A 24,703-nucleotide genomic window follows, 5' to 3' on the forward strand; every position below is an offset into this window, starting at 1 on the left:
TCTTCCACCTATAGAACCCCTACAGTGCAGAAAGAGGCTATGCAGCCCATCGAGCCTGCACTGACAACAATCCCACACGTGTTTACCCTGTTTAACGCCCTGACACTCAGGGTAAGTTGATCATGGCCAATCAACCTAACCTGCACATCTTTGGACTGTGGAAGGAAACCCACGCAAATACAGGGAGAATATGCAGACTTCACACAGAACTTGTAGTTAAAATACACAGATTGAACCCGGCTCCCTGGTACTGTGAGGCAGCAGTGCCTACCACTGTGTCACCCGCTATAAATTGTGACTGTTTGAATTATGGTATTTTTGTATTTGTCCTGAGGAATGGAAGGAGGAAAAAGCTTCAGCAACATCACTTTTCAGCAATATTCAAGCTCTACCAAGTGACAGAAATATGTCAAGATTTGGAATTGTTAAGGCTTCCACGTGCAATTTATTCTGAAAACATGGCAAAATTGATATTTACATTAATTACTATACCCAGCTTGTTACCATAGCTACACTGACTCTCAATGAAATCCTGTTTGTGCCTTTGCTTTATGGGATATGTATCCTTACCTCGATCTGTCATAGTTTACTGCAACCTGGCATTACAATCCCAACAGTTCCAGGTCTCGTGATGTCCATGTTGATCCAGGTTTACTCAAGCAACATACAGGTACAGCACCAATATGGTTAGCTTCAGGTGCAATGGATTCAAGAGGTAGCTTTCTCAAGCTGGAGGATATAAAGCATGGGGGCACAGCCTCAGGATAACAGACTGAATGTTAGACAGAGATGGAGGAGAAAAGTATTGAGTTGCAAATCGTTGGGATTCTCTACCCCAGGAGGTTGGGATACTCCATAGAGTATATTCAAGGCTGTGGGGTGGTGGGGGGGGGTGGTGTTTGATCTCTTAGGAAACCAAGGGATTTGATAAATAGGCAGGAAAGGAGTCGAGGCATTTTGAACAGCCATGATTGCATTGAATGGCAGAGCACGCTCACATAGTCTTCTCCTGCTCCTAGTTCCCATGGTCAAAATTGAAATTCAAACAAAAAACTACTCATTTATACAGATGAAATTCTTAAGCGACTGCTATAACATGCAATAAAATATCTTAACATATGCTTTGACAGCATTTTATTTTACATTTCTCTTTTTGGAGAACAGGCTGTTAACATAACGAATGATAATTTTCCAAGCAAATCCACAGCATTGGGTCGTCCACACTCAGTGGCTTGGGAAGACAGATAATCCGCCTCTGCTCAGTAACACAAACATTGGTCAGTTACCCAGGCCAGAATCCAGAGTCTTAGGTCTCAAACATGAATCCCATGCACAAAAGTGTTTCCTACATTCACACTTGCACAGGCCTTGGTTGAAGAGATGTAAGAAATTGTAACACGCATACAGTCAAACATGTCAATGTAAGCCAAGTAATTTTGCAAACTGGCAAAACATTCCTTGCATTGAAACATAAAACATTATGAATACAACTCTCGCTGGCATTTAATTCTCTGGAAAACAATGCAGTATCACTGCATTGCAAAAGGTTAATATTTCCAAGGTAGCAAGTGACCACTTGTAATAAATTTCAATGTGTTTTTTGTGTGGGAATGCAAGCTCAGCTCTAACATCTAATTAGTTGAGGTAGGCTTGATATCAAAGTTGCTTGGAGATCTTCTAATTTTGGGGCTGTTCATTTAGTTGTGGTTCATTCAGGTTACACACTAGGACACTCACCGATGATTACTTTGGAATTAGACATTCCCTGCATAATGTTGCAACTTGCATCGCAATGTGAAATGATGATTCATGAATTATCCAAAAATGTACAGATGGATGCCATGATTCAACCATCTGGCTGTACAAAATTATTCAGCAGGAAGTTGGATGCAGTTCTGTTTTTTTTTTACTATTCACCACTTTACTCCTTGTGCGTTTGTCCAATCTATTTTCTGTTCACATGGCATATTATGTTATGCCATTCTGGATTTAGTCATCAGTTTTTATCCATTGAAGCTCAACCAGCAGCAGACTGCAAATTGCACAGCCTCCCTCAGAAGCTTGCTGTTAGCCCAATTTAGAACCTCAACACTCGAGGTCCAAAGATGTGCGGGTTCGGTGGATTGGCCATGCTAAATTGCCTTAGTGTCAGGGGGAACTAGCTAGGGCGAAATACATGGGGTTGTGGGGATAGGAGCTGGGTGGGATTGTGGTTGGTGCAGACCCGATGGGCTGAATAGCCTCCATCTGCACTGTAGGAAGTATGATTTGGACTGAATATTCACACCCAAGGAATCTGAAGTGTGGAAGGACAGCAAATCTCAGCAACAAACAGACATGAACACCAATATGCATGTTGGAGTGGAAGGATTGTACATTCCAGTTGTCAACACTTAACAGGGTGAGTGAATGGGAAGCTCCCACACAAGTTGGGTGCATAGGCCATGCTAAATTCTCTGTGTATCCGGTCAGACGCCAAAGTGTGGCATGAAGGGGATTTTCACAGTAACTTCATTGCTGTGTTGATGTCAGCCTACCTGTGACAATAATAAACTTTCATTCAGTACCCCACAGTCCATTAGATTACAGGAAATAAATGCTCGTCAAATCCTTTCCAGAAAAGTTCTACCCACTTGTGCTTAATATTGTTTTGCCAATACAAATTCATGTTTTAAAACTTGCATAGTGTTACGAGGGTTTAAACATCACTTAATCCACTGCCTTAAAAACACAGCTGGGTTGTAAGCATCTTGTCCAGTAATGCAGGACAATGAAGCCATCAATATGATTCAAGAAACTTCATTTGCATTTGGAAAAAATACATTAAGCTTCATACTGATGTAGGCAGACATCCCAGTTTTAACAGTCATTTTATTGCACACATACAAGAGAGCTCCTTTTGGTAGAAGTTACATACAAGTGAATTTCAAATTTAACTATAAATACTACTTAATATATATACAGTTTCAAACAATATTACTTATGCATACTCTCATCTTAAAGTGAATTTGCAGGCATGGACTGACTGCATTGTGATTCCCTAAATGTTAATGTACTGTATTAGATCTTCAGTGTTTATTCTTTTCTTCTCAATTTACATAATATAAAACACTGGGAAGCAGGTCATTTTACAGCATATTACACTTCAGACTCAGTAGTCCACAGACTAGTTTACTACTCGATCACCTCCAACTCTTCTTCCGCACCCCTCCTACCCACCCACCCTGAAGAGACGTTTTTGATTCCTTATTCCACCCCGTCCCCCAATCCACCCCCCACCCCCAACCCCGCCCAATCATTGCTCGTGTGCCTCTATGAACAAAATACCTTCTGCATTAGTTAAAAAAGGAGGAAGAAAGCAGAGGCCAGGTCCAACATTAGTACACAGAAAAGGTGCTTTAGCTGGTAGGCAATAGACAAGACTGGACAGATCTCAAAAGAAATGTTACTTTGTTCCCGACCCTGAAGGGACGACGTACACATCACCCCTCCCCAGGCTCTACTCAGTTCCCAATGCCGCTGTTTATTTTATTGTGCAGTGCAAGTAAGTCACAAGACAATGTAGCACAAAACTTGGAGCAATTTTCAGCGTGTTATTTTGTGTGTGTGTGCTCGAGAGCAATTCATACTCTTCGAAAGGTTAGTCCAGTGAACCAGACTGTTCATCAAGTGTTAAAAACAAACTATTCAGCAGTTAGTAGATTTGTACTGTAACGTTTATTAAAATAAATGCCAGGGTTAATAGAAACAGCAAACACCATGAAATAAAATGCAAGCATGTAAAAACATTTTTAACAAGAAACTTATTAAATGGATAATGAGTTAACAGGTCAGAAAAGGCAACACTCCCAATGATAGATTATGATTACGATGAATCTGCAATGGTTTCTGGCTATCAGAACCACAAGGGCCTCAAATTGGGAACAAAAAAAAAAATTGTAAATGGTATATAACATACATACAAAATGAAGATAGAAAAATACATTATAAACTTGTAACAATGGTGGTAATTACAATATTATACATGTGTGTAAGCAATATGTTAAATATTGTACACAGCATATGTAATTGCTTTGCATTCAACCAACCATCAGGTAACAGCAGTGTCTTTGAGCTATACTCAATGTTATTGAGGGAATACATAATACTGTCAAGAAAACTTTCAATGTTTTGGTTACAAAAAAATAACACTGACAAAAGAGAGTTTACATTGGTTGTATAAACTCGATGCAAGTTGACAAAATTAATTAAAACATTGAAGGGCAGCAAGTAACAAACACATCGGAGATCGTTTCAAATTTGTTCTTATGCACTTTGTTCTGAAGTCAAACACTGCAGCATTATAGTTTAGTAATAGCTGGTTTGTTGGCTTTTTAATTACTTAGGCAAAACTAAGCCAAGGTGGCCCTCATTTTGTAAGTGACCAATAGAAAACATTCTTTTAAACTGTTTACTCAAAAAAGGCTACAACTTTATGAAAAAAATGGCACAATGAGAAAAATTGAAGGTATAAACAACTCAGGAAGACACAAAATGGCACAAAATACAAGCTAGTCGAGAAACTATTTCACACTTGTTGCATAGAATCAATGAACTGAATTATTTAGACAGGCCTAATCTCATTTAACTTTGAGTAGCTTCACACAACTGTCCTCATACTGTTCTATCATCTTTTTGAATACTTTTTTTTTGCCAATAAAGACTGCTTCCCTCCTCTCCAATGATGGACTGGCATGCATCAGATTTAAGTCAAACAATGTATGTTAGACACTTACAAACTGACCAGGCAGATATAAGGCACTATTTTGCTTTCTTAACGCTCTTCTCACCCACAACCCTGCAAAACGCTAGATACACTGTTTTGGTCTTCAGTTTTGTTTACAACCATCCAGTATCACTTCCATTACTTTACTTTTTAAAAAAATTTTTTTTTGTATTTTGTTACTGCAAGTAAGTATAAAAAGCTAAATTGTCAAAAATATATATTTCTTCACCAGCACCCTGTAAAAGTATCTAGTTTTCCTCTGTGGTTTAAATGCACTGTACTTATCTACACTTTAATAACATGTATATAGCAAATAGAATAGGCAAGCATGGCTTTCACATCCTTCTTAAAGAAGTGTCTATTTACGGAGAGAATTAGAAAGAGTTTTTTTTTTGCATCCAGAAATGTGACACATTATGAATGCACCTCAGTGTCAAGGTATACGTGAACAATTAAGAATGTTATTGGCTGTACTTAAATCAAGCTGAGCTCAAAATACAAAACTAATACATTGGATAAATGTAGAAAGCTCAAACTAAGCAAACAAAGATGGTAAATAAGTTGGGGGAAATAAACTTGCCAGGCAGCTTTCATCTAATGCGCAGAACAGTAATTACCGACACTAGATGCTTTAACAAATGAAAAAAGGTATTCTGCTTCCCAGCAGCTACATTTTGAGGGTTTTCTGACATTGGATTGTCTAGGTGAGCTGGTAATACTGGCAGTAGGATGTCACGGTTTAGATAAAAGTGTGTGTCAAATGTAAATCTAGAATAGATTTGAATATCAACACTCCTTTTGGGGGGGGGGGTCAAACAGGGAAAGGTTTAACTGAAGGTTTGCTGGTCATTAAACAGAACATCAAAGTGGAGAGCTTCACACAGAAGATTATTTTAATCAATCTGGCAGAAGATGGAGGTTGTAAGGCTACAAAATAAAAATCTAAACAGGAGAAACTATCCCTTCACGTTGTTGACTGATCTAATGGTTGAATTAATTAATTTTGATCATTTATCTTAGTTTCATTATGCTTCTCTCAACAGCTTCAATAACCTAGAAACTTTGTTTAGTAGCTTACAATACTAAATGGCATCTTTATTCTGGTGTGATTCAAAAAAGTCAGAAGTGGCCTTAAAAAAAAGTGTTTGGCAAAAAGACTAAGGTACTGTACATGAGATATTTCAATTCTTTGTCCTTAATTGTAGAGGTCAATATTACTTAGTACTGTCAGTGTCGAACTCTTCCCCAATATACCTGACCGAAGGTCCATCCATAATGAATCAAATGCGTTCAAAGACTTTGTAACTACAACAAATTACATCAGATCTCCATCACATTTGTCCGTGGCAACTGCCTGTACAGCGCTCAATCCCTTGCCAGTGCTGTTAAGAGACCTTTCTTACCATTCTTTAGGGAGAATCTTTAAGAGATGATCACTGAGAAACAGTGGTGAGGGATGAACTGGACTTATTGCTTTAGTATTATTCAGTGCAGGTTCTGGTACCACACATTCACCCAACCAGAAAAGCCGTGGCTGGAGCTTTGTTTTTATAAACGTTGTTAGGTAACGAGACGAACAGACAGTGCCACAGCTCGCTGCATTGAAGACAGGCAAGCATAGGCGATAACCAGTTAACTGATCAGCAGGCAGGCATGGTCAGGTCATCATTGGGTGAAGAGTTCAGAGGTCAAAGGTCATGGGTTAGTTGCCTGTGGCAGCTGGGTAGTTAGGAACATAAGAAAACAAAAAGATAGAAAAAAGATATTAGTGTCAGCTAGTGAAGACTGATGACATGAAAACTAACCATATAACTAATAAAAACTATTTTTATTGACAAAGATCTGAAACATGTAGTCAATCATGAGTAAAAGTATCATGATTTGAGCATGAAAACATGGTCAAACTTCTAACAAAGTAACAGGAATATATTAAGACTAATTAATGGTTAGTAGCAGTCATAAAGTTCAAGGCTGGAAGAATTTTTGTACAATATATTTGCCCAAAATCAAACAAATTTAGAGCAGTGGTCTATTACTTACAATCCTAGTTCCCTAAAATACAGAGCAAGTAATTAAATACATAAATAGAAGGAAATTCTAAAACGGACAAAATACACATTAAAATAGGCCATACTGCCTTTTTAGATACATCATGCCACATTTACTCCTGACCTTGCACCAAAGGCTTTTGCCTACCGCCCACCATGGACTGCTGCCACATCCTTGCCCAAGGCACAAGATCCTTCTTTCCCAGTATCAGAAATAGCTGGGAAGATCAAGAGACTCAAAAAAAACCAGTGCCTCTTCTCAGAGAGACACAAGTTGAGGGTTCTAAACAGCCAAAAACTCTCTGCTTTTGTTTTTGTACTTATTCCGCAGAATCCTGTTAAACTTTTGTCTTCCTCAAGCATGTGACAGCTTTCGTGGGGCGCAAAACATTATTTCAGATCAAAATTCTAATGAGTTCATGTGTTCATTTTTGGTTAATAACTAGAAGCCTGTAACTTTACATACTGGGTACTGTTGAGATGGTGATCCTTTGGTCTCGTACAATTTGAATTGTGGTCCTGCCAGATTTTTGTAGGGTCCAGGACCTAGGACCATTGGATTCATCCAGCCCTGAAGGTCTATAAAAAAAATTGTGGGAAGAAGAGACAGCAAAAGAATTCAAAATGCTTTCCAAAGATGGTTGAGTTGACTGCTATTAAACATTAGTATTTAACAACAGCAAAAAAAAAAATGCAAGGGTAAAAGTTATTTTTTTTAAGCCTGGGTGAAAATTTACTTTTATTTCTTTTGGAAACTATTTTGTCCTCAAAGATTCACTTCAAATTATACAGCTTTAAAAAAAAAAAGGCATTGTTGCCACATTTCATGTAAAAAAAATACAATGTTAACCAGCTACTTCACAGAATGGTGGCAGGAACCAACTATAAATGGGCATTTCAAGCCTGAAAATGAATACTTGCACAAAAAAATCTATACAAAAATTGCTGCATCAGTTCCAAATAACTGCTTGCAGTTTCACTTCATATTACAAGAGTGTTTGGACAATATAAATGGCATTGAACTGGAGTACAGTTAAATCAGAACGTTTATAGCATTGCACACTCTTAAGATTCTTATAAAGAAGCCACATTTTGGAACCAGAGTGGGGGGTAGGCAGAGAAGAGGCTACAATTTCGCAGGTACACACGGTTGCACATTATATACACACACGTAACATTTCAGATTTATGAAAAAGGTGGAACTAAAATATACATTCAATATTTTAAACACCTTCCCCACACAAACTTGAGTACGTTACCTAGCTAGTGCTACTTGGAGCAGGTTGCCTTTTATTTTCACATGGAAGATAAAAAGCACCATTAAATATCACAAAAAACTCCACAGGAAAGCAAAACCTCACTGGACAAAAAAAAAGATTAAAATTCCAATAACAGTAGTTACCAGGGTAAAAATTCCAACACAGGAAAGCTAGACAACCAATATTTTATTAAGACTAAAATCAGGAGCAAAACATGTTTTGCAAATAACAAAAAAGAAATACAAACTCAGTGCAAATTTTAACAGTTTTACCAGAGTAGATATAGCCCTTGAATATATGTAGCACACCTACAGTAAATCCTCAGGTACCAAGGTTAACTGTAAACCCATTTCCACTTCATATAAGAGGGTTGAATTTTATCCAGACAGTTACTTATAAATGATTCCAGCTGTAAGAGCTTCTATCCTAGGCTCTAAACTTAAACTGTAACACGAAGAAACTATTACGGTCACAAAAGCTTTCAATAAAGTATTTCAAATATAAATTATTGGTTACCAGCCTTCACCACTGTCCTAAACTCAAAATGCAACTAACCAATTTGGAACCAGCCATTATAAAATCATTCTCGCTCTCAGATTGACATTGCCTTGCAAATGTTAAGAAAAGGTCACCTTGGTTGCTTGAAGCATTTATTAGAAAAGTGATTAATAAGGAAATGTGGACATTTTAGTAGTTTCATAACTTTGAGCTCCCCTGATTAAAAAAAACCCAAAATCTCAGCCACTAACCCTGCCTTGCACAAGTATATATACTTCTAATATGATCCAACTATTTTTTTTTGCAAAGTCACAGATGGGAGGATGGATTAACCTTAAATGGTGAATTATATTCAGTGCAAACAAAACTGATTTTCTTTATTTCCAACTTCTCATTTACTGCTTACATTGCATCATTCAGGAATGTAAAAAAAATTGTTTTTAAAATTTGTAGTGTTCTTTATTGCCGACTGGAATAAATCAGTTTTGGCGTCACAGTTGGTCATTTCATGATCCCCAATCCATTAAACCAAGTACTTCCTGCTCTTGAAAGTCACGGTTTGAATATTGATCAGAATAAATGCCATTTTGGCTACAAAACTAAACTAACCTCTGTCTGCGGTCACAACCCTTTGGTAAGGATGGACACGCGAATCATGCCTCCGAACTTTAGTTGCCATCGCACCTAGTTAAATTGCAACAAGTCCAAAAAGAGTTAGAATATTTTTCTAAAAAAAAGAGGAACTGAAAAATTGGTGAAGTAGTACACATTTCAACAATAACAGCACAACGACTTGGAAAAAGTTACGCAAAAGTAAATTTAGGTAATCTTGCCAGACAACAATGCTTTACTAACTGCTTATCTCTTAAGTACTGTGCGCTGGGGCTGTAAAAGGGTCTCATTTCAATGGATATTGCATACAGGAGCTACATATCAGGCAAGTATTTACAGTCTCACATACATTTAACCAATCTGGCCAAAAGCAGCACCACTTAAGCATTTAGGGATATAGGTTGTTTGTTGTCAATCTGCAAACACCCCGAAAGATGTTCTGCATTATTTGTTGCATCGCCTTTTTATCCAAGTAAATTACTCAAATGCAGCTTCAATTGGAATATTCCAGTACGCAAAAGCTGACTGAAAAATCTGCAGAGTCCATTTTATCTGCTTTTAGTTGCAATTGTTTATGGACAGTTTTACAATGCCACCTTTTTTCCTAGAATCAACAGTAATTTCCTAACTATCCACATGTGAGCTCTAAGCTTCTCTTTAATTCATTCTATTCTTAAAATTTTAAATCTTAAAACTGGACACAAGTTGATAGGATTACTGTAAACTGTGATTAAAATACACCATGTAGTCAAATGAAATAATTACAGGATTTTGTTTCAATAGCATCTAGGAAAAGTCTTTTACTAAATCCCAGATGGCAAAGGAAGGAAAGCTATATTCAGAAGACGGCTTTGCTGCTTTATAGCATTGAAATATATGAACTCACTAAAATGCCTGTTATTCTGGTACAAATGATCACATGTAACATAAATATAGCTGATACTTAACAAGGAAAGATTCTGCATAACCAATTTCAACATGTCGAAAGAATGAGCTCCATATCCTCTGCAAAACCTACAGATTACTGTGGGCCTTGTTATAAGTTTTGTGAGGTTAGGTAAACAGCACCACACAAATAAGTTATCTACTTAATTATACTCTTGTGCTATGTTGTTAATTAAGTTAGCACCAGTAAATGTTCAAGAAAAACTGTGGGCATCAGTTTACACATGTAACTTTAGTGCGGAAGAGAGATCTGGAACCACAGTAAAAAACCCATCAGCATCCATTGATAAGCAGTTAGTAAAAAATAAAGAGTACAAAAATAAATGAGCCTTGCACCAAGCAGAGATTGAAACACTGCAGATTTGGATCATGAGTGCCAGTTTGGCAAGTGTCAGTGTGTTACAAGGGTTGATCAGTGGTTAGTGTGCATGTGTGCTACAAAGATCAGATTCCAATACCTCTTGCTCTATCAGGTAATGAAAGAAACAAACTTGACTAACTCAAACACTTGCTGTTTTATGGTACCAACAGGAAAGGAGGTCAGAATCAGCGTTTCCAGATTTTGCAGCGGAGTTTTCTTCAAGACATTAATTAAAGCGTTTCTTTTAAGCTTCACCCAATCTGGATCCAATTCACAAAGACAAGAGGTTCCATTGTAATGATTAACCCTTAAAGCCCTAGCCACAGCATTTGTTCGCAAATTATAACTTCTCTTCAGTTAGCAGGTTATGGGTTAATTTACCAATGCTTACAGATTAATGCTCCTACTGAGATCAAAGCACCAACTCACTATTTCAGGGAAAAAACTCTAGGTTTGGTCAATCAAAAAAAATTTTGAATTCCAATATTAGTCTTCACCTGACCTTCAAATCACTGAAGCTGCATCTTTTTAAAAGGCAATGCCTTATTTGCATGATGCGTTAAGCAAATAACAACCCAGATGCAATTCAGAATTCCCTCAAAGCTGGTCTTAACTCAAACATAAAATCCTTAACTATGCCCATTTATTTCCCAATTATCAGCACTTTTACATAGTGAACAGAGATCCACTGGAAAATTAGACAGAAATTGTGCACACTTAAAGACATTGCAATATAAAAAGAATAGAGACTTGTGCTTTTTCAATTTGGGTTGGAGTTAACCCCAGACAAGAACAAATAAGGTGTCCTAATCCATTGCATCACCCAGTTCCTGACATATTTCTTGCAATTTTTCATTGATATAGATTTTTAAAAGTTTCTAAGTTATTTATCACTCTTGAAATCTAATATCCTTTGTGGGAAAGCTGACAAACAAACCCCTTTAATTCTGGTATTGTTTGATTTATCACCGTACATATCTCCTTGCTGCTCCAAGTAGTTTGATAGGATATGTGATATGGCATTCTTCCAATCAGGTCTTCAGTGTATCCACTTTTCAACATCGCTACAAGGAAACACTTGTCTCAACAAAAAAAAAAGTGCTTTAGGTACTTTAAACCACTGCCCGTGTCCTTAAGTCTTAGGAAATATTGTATGATGTGGTAAAGCCTGCCAAATACTGAACACCCTGTACCCAAAATAAGCATGGCTATACTGCTCGTGTTTCAATGTGCTTGGTCAGACTCTTCACTTCTTCTGAGGAAGTTATTTTTCCTGAGGATTCAGACACATGTCCCATGCATTCTTAGCCTTTTGTTGGAAAAGCCATACCTAAGAACAAACAATCAGCAAGATAAGACAGTTAAACATTTTAACTCAGAAGCATCTGAAATTGACATTGCACAACAGTCATCGGTTTGTCTTAAAAGTTGCACAAGGAACATTTATGAACTTCCGATTACAAGTAAGTCTTGCAAACCCCTTTACCTACACTCAAACAGTCTGGCTGTACTCTTGCTGAACTGGGAGCGTTGGGCAATGTTTTTATTATTCATTTATAGGGTATGGGTCTCGCTGGCTAGGCCAGCATTTACTGCCTGCCCCCAACTGTCTGAGAAAAGGTGGCGTTAAGCCTCCTTCTTCAACCACTGCAGTCCATGCAATGTAGCAACACACACAGTGCTGTTATGAAAGGGAGTTCCAGGATTTGACCCAGTGACAGTGAAGGAATGGTGATATAGTTCCAAGTCAGGATGGAGTGTGGCTTGGAGGGGACCTTGCAGGTGACCTTGCAGGTGGTGACATTCCCATGCATTTGCTACTCTTGTCCTTCTAGATGGTACAGAGGGTGGGTTTGGAAGTTGCATCTGGAATCTGATCCAACTGATTGGCCGGGCAGGCTCGAGAAATGGAATTTCCTGTCCCTATAAAGTGAGTAATTTAACATTTTGGCAAAGTTAGATCAGAATTTTAAAATTGTGTTCTCACTTTATTAAGCAACGGGATGCAGTCCCATGTTGAACAAATAGTTAGAAAATGTGCAAAGTGAGATAGGTTTTAATAACATTGGCTGAAATAACAAGCACCACTTTCTCAAGCAAAGGTCTTCAAATACCCAAATCTACTACTGAGCAAATAGAATGTTTTCATAATGAGCTGGCATTGTGGGTATGGCAGATTATATCATATCACTGGACTAGCAATCCAGAGGCTTGAGGAGAGACGGTGGCACAGTGGTTAGCACTGCCATCAGGGACCCAGGTTCAATTCCGGCCTCGGTTGACTGTGTGCAGTTTGCACGAACTCCCGGTGTCTGCGTGGGTTTCCTCTGGGTGCTCCAGCTTCCTCCCACAATCCAAAGATGTGCAGGTTAGGTTGACTGGCCATGATAAATTGCCTCTTAAGTGTCAGGGAAACTAGCAGGGTAAGTACTTGTAGTTACAGGGATAGGGCATGGGTGGGATGGTCGTTGGCGCAGGCTCAATGGGTCGAAAGGCCTCCTTCTGCTCTGTAGGGACTCTATGATTCTATGAAGAATTTAAATCCCACCATTGCAGCTGGGAATTTAACTACCATTAAATAAAATCTAGAATTAATGCTAAAATCAGTAACAGTGACCATGAAACTACAAAATTTCTGTTAAAACCCATCGGGTTTACAAATGTCTTTTAAGGAAGGAAACCAGCTGCTTTTAGCCAGTCTGGCCAACGTGTGAATTCAGACTGGCTACAACCTAGTTGACTTTTGCCAGCATTCTGAAATGGCCTGGGAAGCCCTTCAGTTGTAAAGGAATTGGCAAGAAATGCTGGCCTTTCCAATGATGCCCACACCTCATGAATAAACAAACAAAATTTCATAAATTACACATTTCCTCTCCGCTGCCTCACTTTTTGCCCGAAGGGATATAGCTTGCAGTTTCACAGTCAAGACTGCCATTTTCATATCCAAATGCTGCAAACCATATCTTGATTTTCTTTACGTTCCCAGTCACTATTACGGCACAAAATGAACTAATTTCTATGGGGAATCTGCCCAAGCATAGTAAAATTAGTATTTTAAAATATTTTATAGTTTGTCTTCAGCTTTTTAAAAGATTTTATCAAAAAGAAAAGGGCATTGTTTCATAAACCACATCACTCTTGGCTTCCTATTTCACTGCTGCACCCACCACCACGAATAACTCCTTGCAACTACTAGATTGCCTTGCAGTAGGAAGTTCTCTCCAACATATCGGTTTTAAAGAAATTAGTTATTCCACTCACTGAATGTATCAAATGGAATCATAAGTGATTTGATAAATAACCAATTAAAAGGTCAGTTAATTTTAATTGACAAGTAGAACAATATATCTGGAGGGAACAGAGATTCCACTGGAAGCTCTTTTGGAGTGCTTTAATTCTGTCTGTCTTGGAATTCAGTCTGCTGGTAGGATCATTAGCTTCCCCATTGTACCTGGGGGGGGGGGGGGAGGGGGGGGGGGGGGGAGACATGAATGCCAATTCATTGAGATACACAGTCTCACATTGAACCCCTCTAAAGCCCTATCCAATAAATACCAGACCCAGTGTCAATCTTTTTAACAAAACAATTAAACTAAATCAAATTAACTGAGGGACAAATTAAAAGGGGCAGCCCCCTCAAAAAAAAAGGGAGCCAGCCACCCAAAACAAAAGACAAAGTAGAAAGGAAACTTAAACTAAAACGTGATTACAGGGTCGATAATACACCCCTGCGGTGCCCAACAGGCATGGAAGGCTTCAACAGTGCCCTCGGCCACAGCATGCTCCTTCCCCAGGGACACCCGGCCGGAAATGTAGAGGGGCAGACAGTCGGGTCAGACGACCCCCTCGGTCGCCTGCTGTTTGGACCAGTTTATGGCAAGTTTGGCCAGGCCCAGGTTTACGAGGAAATCTGCCGCCTTTCCGTGTCCGTAGATCAGGAGCATGGGACTGAAGTGCAAACAAAACATCAATAAAAGGCTTGAGATAACTAAAAAGGGGGTGCAGTCTATAACAATTAACGTAGACATGGTCCACACACTCCCACGATTGCAAAAAGGGCACGCTTCTTGGGAGCCCGTGAACTGGTGAGACCCACTTTGTCAATGCCAAAAAAGAATTACATTCTACATGGAAGGCTGTGACTAACATGATCCCAACCTCATACTTGGGAACAACTCCAAGCAGGACTTTGTCCTTCAGGAAACATCTGAAGGAAACAGCAGCAAAGGTCAAAACCAGTAACAGACAACCTAACAAAAAACTTTCAGAATTGGGATGGGGTACTGCTGCCAAAATACTCAGTTGCAGAGTAATAAGGCAAGAGCTGAGGTCCTGAATACTGTGCACCTGTCTGGAAAAGGTCATCACACGCACACACATCTTGCTGACACTCAATCAAATGTGCATCGTTAACTGGAATCCTCTGCTCAACACCCCTCACCTGGCTTCCTGTCCACACAAACATACTCCCCCACACATCCTGCCTGGCAAAAACCCATAAGCTGGTTGAAACCATCTGTGCTGCACCTCACCTATCACTCAACGATGACCTGTTCAACTGCCCCACCGCCCGCTTTCCATCCTGCAGCTCATAGGAGTAATCTTCCTGTGCAAGATCCACTGGCAGACATCCTTTGGGGTCAAGGAATGGGAAGTCACTGACAATTTCCTTGTGACAAATCCACTCTGTGGAATGGCAGGCTTTGAGCTACCACAAAGTGTAGTCCTTGCTGAACAGGTCCAGGACCAGCCAAGGCCTCTCTGTAGCCAAGCTCCACCCCTGTGGCTCTGCACAAACCCCTTATGCTTATGTGGAAAGGCAAACAGTGCTGCACATTACTGGAGGAGACTTAATTGGCAGACTAATCACCTCAAGTTCAGCAAATGGGATGGCGATCACTTGGCTTCAGGGATTTGCAGTCGCTAAATAACTTAAGTGATATTAACCAGAGTGAAAGCACTTAGAATCATATTTGTGACAATGGACAAATTGTGACCGAGTTAATGGTAATAATTTTCATTGCTATCTGGCTACCTGAACCTGCTTGCACGCCTCAGCATGAAATGTACTGCAATCTTTTAAAAGGGGGACTAAGCTGCAAAATTTCAAGTTAAATATTTTTATTCATTTTAAGATCCCAAACCACAAATTCTAAAATAATGTTAACACTTAAAATCTTACTTATGACTTTACTTACCTAGAACCCCACTTGGCTCCATTGGATATTCCAATAGCGACGCAGCTGGTGCCAGAGCATATGGATAGTCGTAGGGTGTTGTATAGATTATACCAGCTTCTGGCGAAGATGGTACTAAGGCAGTTGGATGAGGGGTTCCATTAGGCATAACTGCAGTTGTCTGAATTGGCCTAATTATATTCATTATGGCAGGACCAGCTGGCGTAGAGGCACGCAAGGCAGCTGGTGGAAGCATGGGTGCAGCTGGTCCAGTTATCAGTCGTGGACCCTGTGACGTTGCTGCAAAAGAAAAGGCAAGGGTAGCTGCAGTAAGCAACGGGGATTGAGAGGAGGGGAAAGGATGGTGAGCAGGAAACAGGAGGGAAAGAATTAAAGAAAAAGTATGATAGGGAAGGAAAACAGGAAATTAGTCCATGCAATGATCACATGTACCCAACACAAGCAGCCCCATTGCAAGCCGATTTCCCATTCCCAATATTCATCAAGCAATTTTAAAAAAAAGAAAACAGACAGTGCAAACTAGTGATATAGACAGCAAATCTCACAAGTAAACGAATCTGTAGTTCAAATAAGCCATATAAGCAACATTTAACACCAGTCATCTGAGATCAAGTGTGTACCTAACTCCCTTGCTTATCATTTTTAAAATAGCATCTACCCATAACGTTGAAAGGGAAAAATATGAAGGCAATGTGTAAATTTCCTTCAGATTTTTCAATCAAAAGCACATGCGCATCACTGCTAGATATACGTCACTCAATTCTTAAAATGGATTTCTTTTGTTGAATTGATCCCATTCTTGAGTTTCAAATGTTATAATGCACAGATCTCAGATAAACTGTAAAATGAACATAGCTACATGCCCCAATTATTCTCAGTACAGACAGTGGCACCAGCATTTTTATATTCTGCAGTATTGAATTCTTATTTTCAGCTGCATTCAAATAAGTGCAAAATTTATACAAAATCTGACCAAAAACGCAGTTATGTTGCGTACATGCGAGGTGATGCCACTTGTTCACAGCCAAGTTTCCCAACAGAAATTTAAGTCTAGCATTAGAGCAACGCTGAAATATAATCTGGAAATATTCAGCAGATTAGGCAGCACATGTGGAGAGAGAAAAACAAGAGTTACCATCACGAGACTTGAAAAAGTTTTAAAACTTTGTTTCTCTCACCCCACATGCTGCCCGAGCCAATGAATATTTTCAGGATGCTCTGCTTTTATTTCAGATTTCCTGTATGGGCAGTATTTGGCTTTTAGTACAAGAGCCCATGTGATTGGATTGTGTAACCAGTAAGTTTGTCTGACATACTGCTGCTACATTTCACCAGTGTAGGCTGTGGCAGGTAGAATCAAATATTGTAATTAACCAATTTCCGTCACTTTTAACTAAAGAATTAATTCTGAACCATCCCTCAAAAGTGGAGGAATAGCCAGATAGACTACACTTTTGATATTCCAGTTGTACCAGCCAAATTCTTGTACGGTCAAAAACATCAATTGGCATCACCTCATCCATGTATTCAGTATGCACAGCTACATACTTATGCACACCAACCATGCAAGTGAATATTTTGGAAGAAAAACCCATGAAGTTATTGCTCAGAAAACTGATTATTTAAGACAAGAAAAGATATCTTAGAGGGTTAAACAAAATTGAATTAAGACAATACTCCACTCAGAAGAAAATTCTTATCTATCCCTTCACAGTTCAAAGATTAAACCGAAATCAAAACTGATTACAACACATTAAATATTTAGGGTGCCAACAAAACTGGTCTCTCTCAATTAAGTTTAGCATGCATTTGAAAGGTGTTAATCAAATAAAATCCTCAATAGTCCAAATCATCCAGTTCCTCTGGTGCTTATCCAAAAAAAGTTTCAGAATTTTGAGACATGAACAATTTTAAACAAGCCAGTTTGTTGCCATCCTGTAATTATAGAATGCTTTTATATACAGTACATACCGGTAATCTTATTCAAACTATATGAAAGTTAAAGATGCCAAGTTCATTATCATTTTCATTAGAAAATTGTCAGCATATCTTCTAAATTAAAAATGGATGCATAGCTACAGCAGCTTTCAGTTACACCCACCCACCTCACCCCACCTTTTCTCTTGAAAGCATGAAGTTTATAGCTAAACAGGCAGAACACTGAAGGAATATAGCCCATATAGACAGCAACTCCAAAGATACTTGAAAAGTTACAAGTTTAAGACACCTAGCAGTGGCTCACATGCACTCCAATTGTTTGGAAGTGTAATGTCCCAGCACTACTTGCTGCAAGTCAACATTTACTGCCAGACAAGGTGACGTAGCCTGGTTAGCACTGCTGCCTCACAGCACCAGGGATCCGGGTTTGATTCCTGGGTTCCTCCCACAGTCCAAAGATGTGTGGGTTAGGTGGATTGGTCATGCTAAATTGCCAATGTCAGGGCGACTAGCTGTGGTAAATACATGGGGTAATGGGGATAGGGTCTGGGTGGGATTGTGGTCGGTGCAGACTCGATGGGCTGAATGGCCTCCTTCTGCACTGTAGGGATTCTATGATGAGAGCTGTTGACACCTCACATGCACAGTTAAGGGTTTTCAATGTACGGCAGTCATCCCACCAGGATAACTGGAGCCCAACTGGGAAGTGCAGGGATTGAGTACTTATTACTTCACACAAGAGGAAACTTTCTTTCCTATCAGTCTAGATTTGCATCCAGTCAATGGTTCCAACCCTCCCCCTCTGGAACAGAGAAATCAGAGTTGTCACATGCAACCTGGGGATGAGCTGCTGATTATGTAGACACCATCTTAGTCATGAAGATTTTGGGAGCTGAGACTGTTACTTCTAGACTTGATTATTCCAACACTCCTAGCCGCCCTCCCAGCTGATAATGCACAGTAAGTTCATCCATCTCCTCTATTCACTGGTCTACACTGGCTCCTTGTTAAGCAACACAATTCTAAAATCATGGTTTTCCAATTCCTCCACTTCCAAATCTCTGCATTCCTCCAATTCTGGCTCTTTGAGCACCCAATTTTAAAAATCACCCATTTCAGGTGTGTGGGCCCCAAGCTTTGGATTTCCCTCCCCATACCTCTTCCTCACTCCTTCAGGATGCTCTTTAAAATTTTTACCAAGCTTTTGGGCATCTGTTTTAACATCCCTTAAGTGGCTGTGTCCCTCTTGTGGAGCATTTGATGTTACGGCACTATGCAAGTGCAAGCTCCTGATGTTGACAGATGAATATATTGCAACCCACTGCATCACCTAGTATCCTGAGCTATTAAGTGCATCATATTAAAAACAATTACAAATAAATGCAGTTTCCTTACGTGCTTTGATATTGGCATCTCTGTAGGTACCATTAAGAATAGCTAATTCCATTAGTTGCATCTTCTTCAAATTGTCTTCACCCTCTGCCTGCAAGAACAACCACCATTGTTAATTATACAATTGAAGGGTTATTTTTAATGCTGTTCCTAGTCAAGTAACATGCATTACCATCAACTCCATGGTTGTGGTGTCAATGATTGGCAAGAAACTGCATCAGAAACCTGGTCTTTATTCCAAATTAGGATCTTGGAGCTCAAATGTATTCAAAGGTTTCATAAAGTTGGCCAGCAAAATGAATTACAATACTGTGGGTGCATGCAAACATTGAGACAATTTTCAACAGTATTTCCTACTACTAGTAAGAGGATAGAAGGATCCAGATGGATTGGAGGAAGAGAGAAATGTTATGCAAAAAGTGGAAAACATTTAACCGGGAATGTAAAATTCAACCGCACCAGGAAATTTCAATTAAGTTTGCAGAAACCAATACAAAGGACTCAATGGTTATATTACAAAGAACACCGACAGGGTGGGAAAACCAGTAGAATAGGCAAGGTTGACAGGGACCAGACCCCAGACTGCAAACTATTTACATTTATACGGACTTGCCCATCACCTGTAGGGGTAATTTGTTTTGTTTAAAAAAGGTTCATTGCAAACATCAAGTCTTCAGAAACTTCAGATTTGATTTTTTTCCCCCACTATCCCCCTCACCGATGGGTTTCATTCTGAGGCAGCAAGAGCAAAATGCTTAGTATAATCGCTCCCATCGATGTGAGGCAAGCAATTTTTAAAAATGCTATGTATGATCCCAGAAAATTTCTATAGTCAGTAGAATCAGAAATAAACCAAAATCATACCGCACTGTGGAGGGGAAGAAATGCTAGCTTTTGAGGGGTAGAGGAACCCAGGTAGCCATTTGGATGGGCTTCCAGAGGAAGCAAAACAGGAAACAAATGCAATTACAAGTTCTGGACCCGAGCTGGGCGTTACTCATCTCCTGGCAGCTTCAAGTTAAAAGGATTGGTTAACACTTCAGGAAATGAAAATGTACAACCCAAGACTTCAATGCTTTCCAAGTCCCTCCCCAAAGGAATTGTTCCCAGAAGAGAAACAAAAGCCGACTTGAACTCATCTGATTTTGAGTATTAGACCAACTCTTCTCCTACTTCCCAATTGCAGCCATGAAAAAAGACTAAAATGTGGATGGCCAGGAGGGGGAAACTGTATTTCACTGGTCCACTGCATTATGAAATTAGTAAGGTTTTAGATTTCAAACCAGACAAGAGTGCTGCCGTTTATAATGCTGACTGAATTGCAACTTGCAGACAGTAACTTGAAAAATGAATATCCAACAGTCGGAGTTGGAGCTTGCCACCTGTCCCACAAGAGCATAGGAATTGGGAGCACAAGTTGGCCATTTGGATCCTCGAGCCTGGTCTGCCATGATCATGGTTGATCTGATTGCGTCTACCCCCCCCCAAAAATCACCCTAGACTTGGTTGATCAAAAATCCAACTAACTCAGCCTTTAATATACTCCCAAGGGTCAAAATTCTCTTTTCTATTCTCTGATGCGTTCGGAGGCTCCATCAGCTTAAAATAAAATCAGGTTTGCCTACATGTCGCAGACAATCTCACATATGCAGCATGCGTCTCATCCAGGCAACGGTGGCAGTCAGAGATGAATTACTGCTGCTTCTGCCTGGAGACAAGGCCAGCTAATCTTCGAAAGAAAGCCCACGGTTCAGATGCTGTGCATAGACAAGTGGCACTGCTTTACACTACTTGATAAATTTGCAGGTTATAAAGTTAAATAGACTCCAGGGAAATGGATGCCATTCAGCCTCTATACTGCATTTTGCTAACTTGTGGCAGCTGTGCTGTAAACTGGAAGTGATGGACAAATTTTCTACAAAGCAAGCTCTCGCCTGTACTCATCCTCCTTCCCTCAAAGGCAAACATACTAGAACTCAATAGCCAATACATTTAATTAGAATATATTCACATGAAGGACGTTATAAGATTGGTGTTTGGCCCTGGTTTCATCAATATTTTGTTCTGGATTATGCATTCCTTTCATAGAATGCATCCTTGGTTACAGAGGACGACATAAACATACATGTGCACAAATATGCAGATCTTGGGCTTACAATATACAGAAGAATCGCAGGAACTGCAGTCAACATTTGCAATGTGCATTTACCACAGTTAACACTGTCCATTCTTCTGATAGAGCAGATTAAGACAGATGGGTAAAATATAACAGCTGTTCCAACCAAAACATCTGGCGTCTTCTCCCATAAAAAGACACTAAACCTACCTTAAATACTCCAAGTCGTCACTGAACATTCACAGTATGTATGACAGCGAAGTCAGCTGCACCATTCAAATGGTACAAGACAGTTTTATTGGCTGGTTCAACCAATGAGCGCAAAATTAAAAGTTCTCAAGAGCTCACAGGAAAAAGAAAGAAATGTGATCAGCGAGTGCCCAGGACACTTTGAGCCCACAATTATAACACTGTACAAGACATATTAGTGATGTAGAACAGGTTTCCAAATGGACCAGCTGTTAAAAATTACACAACACTGGGTTAGTGTGTTCAAGTCTGCACAATTGATGTCAGGTAAGGCCACTATAGGGATGATGCAATTCAGAAAGGGCATGACATAGACGAGAAGCCATGCCACCCCCCATCGAGTTTTCCAGTTAATCCCATTCCCTTGCTCTTTCCCCGTTGGCCTGTAAATGGCTCCCTTCAAGTAGTTTTCCAATTCCCCCCTCACCCAAGTCGATTTCCACCACCCTTTCAGGTAGTGTAATCCAGACAACTGATCTATTAAAACAAACTTCATGCTGCCATCAATTCTTTAGCCAATCACCTAAAAATGTGTCCTCCAATTACCAATCCTTCTGCCACAGGATACAGTTTTTTCATTTACTCTCAAATAGGCTACAATTTGGAGCACCACTCGCAAATATATCTGTTTCTGGTTTCTCCACATAACTGAAGTCCCTCATCCCTGGCAGCAGTCCCGCAAGCCTGGGACCCAAGTTTCAAATCCTACACTGCATGCAAAAGTGAGCCAGTCAAGCCATAAAGACCACCAAGCTCTGATAACTAGCAGGTCTCTACAAGATGCATTGCAGCAACAGGCCAAGGCTCATTTGACATCACCTACCAATGCATGACCAACATCACAAAGGACAAAGGTACATGGGAGCAGCATTATCTGCAAATTCCCCTCAAGCCGCACACCATCATGACTTGGAATTATGTTGCTATTCCTCCATTGTCACTGGGTTAAAATTCTTGAATTCCCCCTTAATACTGTAAGATATGCCACGCTGTCTGCTGTGGTTCAAAAGGCAAGTCACCAGCACCTTCAAGGGCATCAAATGATGCCTTGCCAGTGATACTCACATCCCATGGACAAGAAAAAGAATTTCCTGAATATTGAGATTTGCAAACATCCAAGCAGAATACACAGATCACCTCTTGCCATTACCACACCCCACCTCCTAAATGTTCATATTATATCCCGTAAGGTAGAAAGGAAAATGAAAAACTCTTATCATTCCAACCGAATCTCTGTGGAAGCCTGAACTAAATATTTAGACCAACTAAGCAAATGAATGTTTTGCCACTCCTTTGTTTTCAATTAAGGATTCAAAAAGCATAATGTATTGCAAAGGCTACATTGCAACACAAATTGTTTATGCAACAATGGAACATATTTTCATACTGGCTGAAGGAAACATCTAACATTACTCTGCCCATTACAATTCATGGGATCATAAAAGATTACAAATTTAGCTTGCATGTGTTACAGGCAAACATTCAAAAGCAATTAACCACCAATAAAACCACCACTAACAACACAGAATCACGTGCCAAACTTACTCCCTCTCCAGCTTCCAACAACCAGTACTGAAACTTGAACTGCAGCACTAACATTTAGCAAGAACGACCATCTCCGTTCATTCCTTCTCTCTGGAAAACAGCAACTCGCATTGGTACCAGCTCCCAAGTACTGTTTAAGTGTGGGTGAGAAAAGAGGGGAAGAAAGATTAAGAGGGAGAGGAAGCACAGTGGCACAGCAGCTAGCACTGCTGCCTCAGTGCCAGGGAGCCAGGTTCAATTGGGGGCGGGCGGGGGCAGAATTAACAGCAAATATGGGGTTACAGGGCTAGCACCCAAGAACAAAGAACAATACAGCACAGGAACAGGCCCTTCGGCCCTCCAAGCCCGCGCCGCTCCCTGGTCCAAACTAGACCATTCTTTTGTATCCCTCCATTCCCACTCCGTTCATGTGGCTATCTAGATAAGTCTTAAACGTTCCCAATGTGTCCGCCTCCACCACCTTGCTCAGCAGCGCATTCCAGGCCCCCACCACCCTGTGTAAAATACCTGGCTGGGATTGCTGTTGGTGCAGGCTTGATGGGCTGAATGGCCTCCTGCACTGTAAGGATTCTATGAAGCATTCTATAAAGTGGAAGAGGAGAGGGGAAATGGGAAAGAGGAGAGATGGGAAACGGTTGGGATATGAATGAAGCAGCCTAATTATAATCTCACTTTGCACATACAAAACTGGGAGACTATAATTCAGAGACTGATGTACAGCAATAACTGCTTTAAAAAAAGCGCACAAACCCGAGGCCAAGCTAGTGACCGCCTAGGTGCAGTGCTCACTCACTCAGGGGGCTGAGTGTACTACTGCAGAAGCAACACCACATTTCATTAATGTAGCTCATTCAAGATATCTGAAGGCACTTCACAGAAATAGACAAAGTCCGGCATCAAGCCGCAAATAAATATTAAGTTTGAGTGGAGGGGTAGCTGCTGAATAGCTTAAAGGAGGAGCGAGAAGCAGAGATTTAGGTGAAGTCAATTACTGGACTAATTTTAAGTGAAGCTACAAAATTAAATCAAGTAATTGTAATCCTAAAGGAAAACCAAATCTTCCGGTTTCCAAATCATCACAACCCAGACCAAAGACGTGCATCAGGACCTTGTGGAAGTTTTGACACAAAGCCCCAAGTGGGAATTTCAACTTCCAATGGGCAATTTCTCTGTTCCCAGGGTTCTCCATGAAAGAGTTACATAGAAACATAGGAGATAGGAGCAGGAGGAGGCCATTTGGCCCTTCGAGCCTGCTCCGCCATTCATTACAATCATGACTGATCATCCAACTCAACAGCCTAATTCTAGTTTTTACCCATAACTTTTGATCCATTTGCCCCAAGTGCTATATCCAGCCGCCTCTTGAATACATCAAGAGTTGAAAACTTTGAACAGATCTGTCTGACCTACCTGGATAATTACACAGGAAATGTTAGACATTAAAACCTAGTTCATTACCTGGGTAGTGATCCATCCAAATCACCCATTCACAAATATTCAAACTGGATCTTTAAGAACTTACCATATAGCAGCCATTTCTGTAAAAAGGGGTGTCCCCCAACTCCATTCTCAAGGGAGTTCCTGGATGGATTGCTGCACTGGAAAAGCTGGGCTTAGAAGACCCCCCTGTAGAAATGTGCAACAGTACAGAGTCAGGGAATTTGAGAGCGCAGCAGCAAGCAATCAGTGCTGCTGCTCGAAGATCTGGGCCATCTGTGGTAACATCTCTATTCAGTTCAAGGCCAAAGGTGACTTAATGAATGAATGCTGGCCCTAA

At 40.0% G+C, this 24,703-nt stretch overlaps 1 protein-coding gene across 15 annotated transcripts in view; it reads right to left on the reverse strand.

Annotated features, from left to right (window-relative positions):
• Window positions 1-4,921: 4,921 nt before the first annotated feature.
• Window positions 4,922-24,703, reverse strand: part of qkia (QKI, KH domain containing, RNA binding a) — a 100,875-nt gene continuing 81,093 nt past the window's right edge. For 2 of the 15 annotated variants that reach the window (XM_078238111.1, XM_078238109.1), the window contains exons 5-9: window positions 19,020-19,107; window positions 15,687-15,965; window positions 9,180-9,254; window positions 7,280-7,392; window positions 4,922-6,484 (exon numbers count right to left, since the gene is read on the reverse strand). In XM_078238111.1, coding sequence (XP_078094237.1) covers window positions 6,461-6,484; window positions 7,280-7,392; window positions 9,180-9,254; window positions 15,687-15,965; window positions 19,020-19,107 — 579 coding nt within the window. In that variant the 3' untranslated portion in view covers window positions 4,922-6,460. Of the gene's footprint in view, window positions 6,499-7,277; window positions 7,393-9,179; window positions 11,819-15,686; window positions 15,990-19,019; window positions 19,108-24,703 lie in introns of those variants that run through there. The other 13 variants (XM_078238107.1, XM_078238104.1, XM_078238110.1 and 10 more) reach the window with 8 other exon arrangements.

The sequence above is a fragment of the Mustelus asterias genome, chromosome 21 (assembly GCF_964213995.1).
Source record: "Mustelus asterias chromosome 21, sMusAst1.hap1.1, whole genome shotgun sequence".
Classification (NCBI taxonomy): domain Eukaryota; kingdom Metazoa; phylum Chordata; class Chondrichthyes; order Carcharhiniformes; family Triakidae; genus Mustelus; species Mustelus asterias.